This window comes from Scatophagus argus, chromosome 7, assembly GCF_020382885.2.
Source record: "Scatophagus argus isolate fScaArg1 chromosome 7, fScaArg1.pri, whole genome shotgun sequence".
Taxonomy (NCBI): domain Eukaryota; kingdom Metazoa; phylum Chordata; class Actinopteri; family Scatophagidae; genus Scatophagus; species Scatophagus argus.
In genome coordinates this window covers 23,304,432-23,310,821 of record NC_058499.1, presented here as the reverse complement: position 1 = coordinate 23,310,821, position 6,390 = coordinate 23,304,432, and the positions used below count along the sequence as shown (strand labels likewise).

General features: G+C 37.4%; 1 protein-coding gene across 3 annotated transcripts in view; it reads right to left on the bottom strand.

Moving 5' to 3' along the window:
* Positions 1-166: 166 nt before the first annotated feature.
* Positions 167-6,390, bottom strand: part of il34 (interleukin 34) — a 28,114-nt gene continuing 21,890 nt past the window's right edge. For all 3 annotated transcript variants that reach the window (XM_046394609.1, XM_046394610.1, XM_046394611.1), the window contains exons 7-8: positions 6,039-6,222; positions 167-3,321 (exon numbers count right to left, since the gene is read on the bottom strand). In XM_046394609.1, coding sequence (XP_046250565.1) covers positions 3,203-3,321; positions 6,039-6,222 — 303 coding nt within the window. In that variant the 3' untranslated portion in view covers positions 167-3,202. The remainder of the gene's footprint in view (positions 3,322-6,038; positions 6,223-6,390) is intronic.

Sequence of the window (6,390 nt, the reverse complement as noted above, 5' to 3'; positions counted from 1 at the left end):
TGACCTCTTTTACAGCACCTCCTAGGGAGTGAGCTCTAATGACTGTGACAACCCACCTGTGTGACGACCAGCCCTGTAGTCTCCTAACAGTGTCTTATGTCTCTGACTGTCTTAACAAAGGCTGTTATTCAGTTGACCTTTAAACACAACACACAACACACCAACACAAGATTGCACCTGCATTTTATTATACACAACAACTGCACACATTGAAATAACAACAGCATATTTAAAGATTCTTTTTAATACGGTAAAAATAGCAATTTCATTTTTATTTCTCTCATAAAAGTATTGTCACGTAGCATTATACATTTCCAAAAAAATAAATAAATTTAATATCTTGTGTATAAAAAATGTTTTAAAAAGAATACAGACAACATACGATGACCAAGTTTAGCCCATTAAAAACTTGTCAATGACTTCCTTTTAGACTCAGAATCAACCCACCGCTGTGTATAATTATTGAACATCATCATTCACCCCCCTGAAGAGTGACACAGTAAGGCTTGAGAGGCTCAAACATCCATCACAGGAGTGAATACATGAACTGAAACTGTAATGTTTCACAGTAGATACTGAATATATGGGACAAATAGGGCAAAGCTCATGAATTAAATACCACATTTCTTACTTCTATATATAAATATTTTATTTTCTTATTTGCCCTAATTTACATTTTCTTTGATTTCTGGCTTACCACAAGAAGCTAAGAGATAACCTGTTCTCCTAACAGAATTTTTTGAAACCAACTCTACTAACAAAATGCATTTGAAACACGCTATCACAATAAACTGAGCTAGCACAAAAACAATGAAGGAACAGGGGAATGTTACACTGAACTGACTAAACCAGCAAGTCAGGATTGCAGGCAATGAACCAGATACAGCAAGATAAAAGTCGCCACCGCTGCAGCTCACAAAAAACACATTGTATGCAGGGAGCAAAGAATGATGACTATGACCACAACTTAAAATGACTGAGCACACACACCTCAATGTGACTTATTGGCCGCGGTAACCAGAAACCTAAAAATAAACATATTTCACCCTACTTCAAACATTTTTTTTCATCCACCTGTGTGGCTATCATTCAGTCCTTGTGTCTCAGAGCGATTTGGTCTGTTTGTGTTCTGGAAGGTTTACAACAACACATCTGAAAGTTTCATGTAAAAATATGATTTGCAATAACAAACAAACAAAAAAAAAACCTGACATCTGGGAAATTTAAATTCATTTCTCAAGTCTATCTTCTCTGTCGAAGTGGACACTTAGTCAGCCACTGAGAGACTGATTTTGTGGAATGACTGCCTCACAAGTTAGTCAAGTCAAGGCCCTACAATATCCTCTGTATGTCCAGAGCGTTACAGATGTGAACCATCAACTGCGGAACAACTTAACCAACTTCTAAAACCTAAATCTAACTTAACCTCATCATCCTTATTAAAGCAGTATGAACCACTTAACTAACCTTCATGAAATGGGCTGTTTCAACATTGAGAGATCAATGATGCATTCCAACCTTGACATTTGCAAGTTGCCTACAGGGAATCTATTGCAGACCTCAGCAGCCATCTTGAAAACAACGGCAGAGAACGGTGGGACATTTTTCTTGGCTAGTAGCTGATAACTGTAGATCTTGTTTACATTTAAGGTCTCAAAAAAGTAAGCCCACAAATTAAAGCAATTGAAAATTCCTAGTTAAATCTGCTTTACTGTGGGTCTAGTCAAAAAAAGGTACCCATAGCCTCACAACCATAGTACATATTAAAGTAAAATATGATGTCTGTGAGAAAGCTGTTTGTTTTGAACCTCCAAAACCTGACAAGTTAGTTCATTTGATTTAACAGCAACATAATAGCTTAAGTGACATTACAGACCTCAAAAAAACAAAAACAAACAAACAAACAAAAAAAAAACAAAACAGACAGAACCCGAGGGGTATTCTCAGTCAGAAAAGCATGATCGTGATCATTAAAATCTTGGTCAGACTTTGTTGGACTTAAAGCGTGGTAAAAAATTCTAAAACATTCAAACATTTGAATTTTGAGAATAACTTCTTTATACCTGTAATCACTGCAATGATATGGAGCTGTGTTTCAGCTTTAATAGTGATTTCTCATATTTTCTTGGGGGGTGCGAATTCTCTTTGCTCTGATTAAATGGAATATATCATCTTTCACATTTTCAGCAAATAGTTTCTTGTGTAATTATTTCCAGATTATTCATATATTTAAGACTGCAAAATTCAGAATTTTATCTAGATTTGGGGCCTGATTATAAACAAATGATTGTGATGTCACTTCCTGTTTGAAATGCCGATGTCACTCTCTAAGCTTTGCTTAGGTAATTTAATCATCAAAATATTCAATAGCTGTCTGGTGGGAAAAAAACAAAACTCATAATAAATTTACAGTAATTATAAAAACATATCATGAACACAGAGAGATGGCTGTATGTTTTTGTATGTTCACGAGAAACATATAGACAGTAAGACATGGAATGGACATTGTTGCTCCATTGTTTGGTATAGTTCAGAAAATAACACTTTAAATACAGGTTCTTTGTAAGATGAGTTCAGCAACTGAAACAGGAAGAGAAAGCAGTAGGTATCAGTTTGCCTTTATGTTCAGTTAACATACATTTCTCTCACTCAGCTCACTGATGTTTGAAGGAAACATTGATGGAAGATAACAGTACAATGTATTTTCTCTCCTACTGCAGCTTGTTGGTCCCTGTATGGAACTCTGTAGGACCAGTGGAACACGTCACAGGCTTTTATGGCATCACTTTGACTGTGTCAAAGTCACAGTGATGTCCTCACTCACAAACGTTCATCTGTAACTGACTCTACATTGCTTCAAATGCCCCCCTCCCCACCCCCATGAGTCCTATGAGGCCCTCTTAAAAAATAAAATGTAACAAAAGAAAGAAATATGATTTATGTAATATACTGATCATACATCAATTTAGTTGATACATGAACAAATCTCTTCCAAAACTTTGAAAAGTATCAGAATATCAGTGTGAGATGCCAACAAGAGACAAATATTTCCAGGCGTTATGACTGACAGAGGATTGGAAAATCTGAGGAGTTGGAGTTTTAATTCCCAAATGAACTTTATTTCATTTTAGCAGAAAGTCCATATGCTTCTAAAATCATCATGATTGCTGTTACTGTATATACAAAGTGCCGTTTTACTCCATCATGACACCAATGCCTTATCAGTAACAGAAGAGACAACTTCACCCTGCTTTCTTCTCCTCAGCTCTACGGCTGTAAGTTTTTTCTTCCTGCCTTTCCTCCAGTAAGAAACACTACAGTCTGAAAGATAAGGAGAGGAGAAACTTGATTAAGCATTTCATTTCTGACGTTATTCAGTGTCTCTCATCACATGTTTTACTGAGATATTATGAATCTCCATCTCTGTTCATATGAATACGAAGATACTCAACTTAAGTGCACTTGTAGAATAATCTTTGGAGGAGTGTGTGTGTGTTTGACAGGTATTAATTAACATCAGTGGTAGGTATCAAGGTTTGGGTTGGGCTCTTTAACCATCTTTATTTCAATTTAAGAGCATGATTTCACGTGATAATGCTTTTCCTCAAAACAAATGACCCCCACTAGGCTGCTTCTGTGCGCTCGAGAACATCTGCTCTCAGATTTCTCTTCTGATTTCTAATTTTTTTTCTGCATTAACCATGTCAAAAATTCACCAGCCAGTAGAATACCAGGTGTAATGTTGAATAAAATAAACAATCCCTCTCTGTAGGCGTGCTTGCTTCACTTCTTAGAGTGTGGAGGGCAATGGTGGATGAACCCAGCTTAAGAATAACTGCGCATAAGGGACAATCCAAGAAATAAAGCAAATGAATCAGCAATGAAGTCCACTCTTAAATAAAGAGAAAAAGTCCCATAGTCATATACAAAGTAATTACAGCTGTACTTTTAAACTGCAACAAACTGGAGGAATGTTTAAGATTGCCAAGTCGTGTGAAAGTTTATTTGTCAAGTCAAAATCCGCAAATGGCAATTTGTCTCAGGGGGCTTTTCAATCTGTTCAGCATATGACACCTTCTTTCCTTAGAACCCCGATTCAGGTAAGGATAAACTGTGCTCTAAAAAAACCCTTTTAACAGAGAAAACCATGGAGGAGCCACGAAGGAGGGACCCCTCCCCCATGATGGACAGAGATGCCATGGATGTGCATGTGAAGAACAAAATCACAGTACACACAGTATAAACAGATTAACATGACAAATGCAACTAAGCTGAAGAGATTTGGACCACTGTAGCAGCATGTTAAACTAACAATATTGGCTGATTTCCACACCACACACATACTTCTTGATCTATCTTTTCTGCTGGTGAAGTATATTCTTAGCCAGATTAAATAAAGGTTATCATGAAAAATAGTCTTTGGTATACATGGAATTTATATTTTTCTCTTTGAAGCAGCAAAGCCCTCAAAGGAATGGTTCATACTTTTTGGATCATTTATTATTATTATTAAGTCACTTCCATGTGTGTAGCCTTATTATTTAACAGACAGATACATGAGTGGTGTCAATCCTGTATAGCTCCTGGGATGGTCCTGACCAGTGAGGGGCACTGAACAACTTTACTGAACAGGCATTTCCACTGAGGATGGGAAACTTGTTTAATGTTACTTACATCTAAATTAGATTTATGGTATGGACAGCCCTCAAAAGAGATTGAAACATAACTTAATTTGGTTCTTGTTTTACTTAATGTAATTGTGAGGTTAGGAGCAATGTGTGTGGAACTACAGATAATCCTGTGACAGCACAGCAGCCTTACATGAATGGTTCAAAAGCACACTAAACACATGACTATACGTAGAGCAAGTCACACGGGGACTTCCTGTACAAAATGTGTATTAACCTGATTTTGGTTAAGAAATTTACAGAGCCCCTTAGAGGACACGAGGAAGAAAAAAGCTATGGAGAGAGATCAATTCAGTTTCCATAAGGTCTCACTGATGGGAAACACAGCGTGAGATCTTTTTCTGAAACTGAGGGAAAATCATATATGCATGAATCACTTTTTTGTTGCCATTTAGTTCACATGACGCCAAAAAGGCAGACCAAATGCTTCATCATTGAGCAGAGCAACTTACACAACTTTCAAGTCTTGCACAAAGACAAAATGAACCACAGATGCTTTCACCCAATTGATCAAGCAGTGCTGTGAACTGTATGGAAGGAGTTCAAATGTAAACTGTTGCACTAGAATGAAAAGATTGGTAAAGTTAAATTGCCCATTAGTGTTTCCTTGTAGTCCTCCAGTATGCTATATTATAACTAATTCTCCATTCAAGCTACTGTATAAATGAAAAAAGGCCATCTTATTAACTTTAATAATGTTATAGTTGCCCTCACTCCCATGACTGTGGGATGTATGCGCAGAATGTCACATCCGGAGCAAAAAAAAAATTTGTCCAAACACACAAAAGGTAATACTCACAGAACATTGATCACAGTAAGCCCGAGCTACAACAAATGATGTTCTCTCTTAACTGTCAACCACAGGAAAACGTGTTCTGTTCCTTACTCATAATTGTGCATGTGATGTAGGGTTTACTTCAACTATGATGATTATAAAGACAAAGAACTCTGAACCCACTTGAGTTAAACCCAAGATTTTATTGTCACGGCCAGGAAACGGAACAGTATGTAAAATAAAACCTCTGACTATTCTAGAGCACATGTTTCACTCATGGGGTTCTAAAAGGTGTTCTATTGTAATAACCATGAGGACACCGAGGTTCCAATACATGTCATACATATGCACACATACAGTTTGTTCATCAGTGTGAAAAAAAATGAACATTCAACATCAATCAACAATCAGTTTAGACCAACCAATCATTTTCTGTGCCTGTGCCGCTTGAGCGCTCCTCTGTGTTATGTATGTACATTCACATTAGAAAATAGAACATATTGTTAATTTGAAGTTTTTAGTTACAGCCTTTTTAGTCACTGGAGGGTTTTAACCATTGCCTGTGTTATACTCACAGTCCTGCTGTGCTTCTGTGCTGGCAAAGCACTCACTGAAGAGGCAGTGCATGGTGTGGCAGAAGTTGTCCAGGAGGGATTTTGGGGAAGCATATCGCCATCTGGGCTCTGGCACTCTGTCGGGCTCTTCTGTTAAGTGGTCCCAAATGTCTTGGATAATCTCTGGAAGCTCCTGCTGGAACACCTGGACACATGTGTGAGAACATACACAGTCACACACACATACACACGCATGAGTGAGACACCAAGGGTTGAATGTGTGCAAATGTCTACGGTTTGCATGTGTTATATTATAAGAAAGAAATCAACAGCATCAAGGTCATCATGTTCTGATGGAAGAAAAAGCACAATA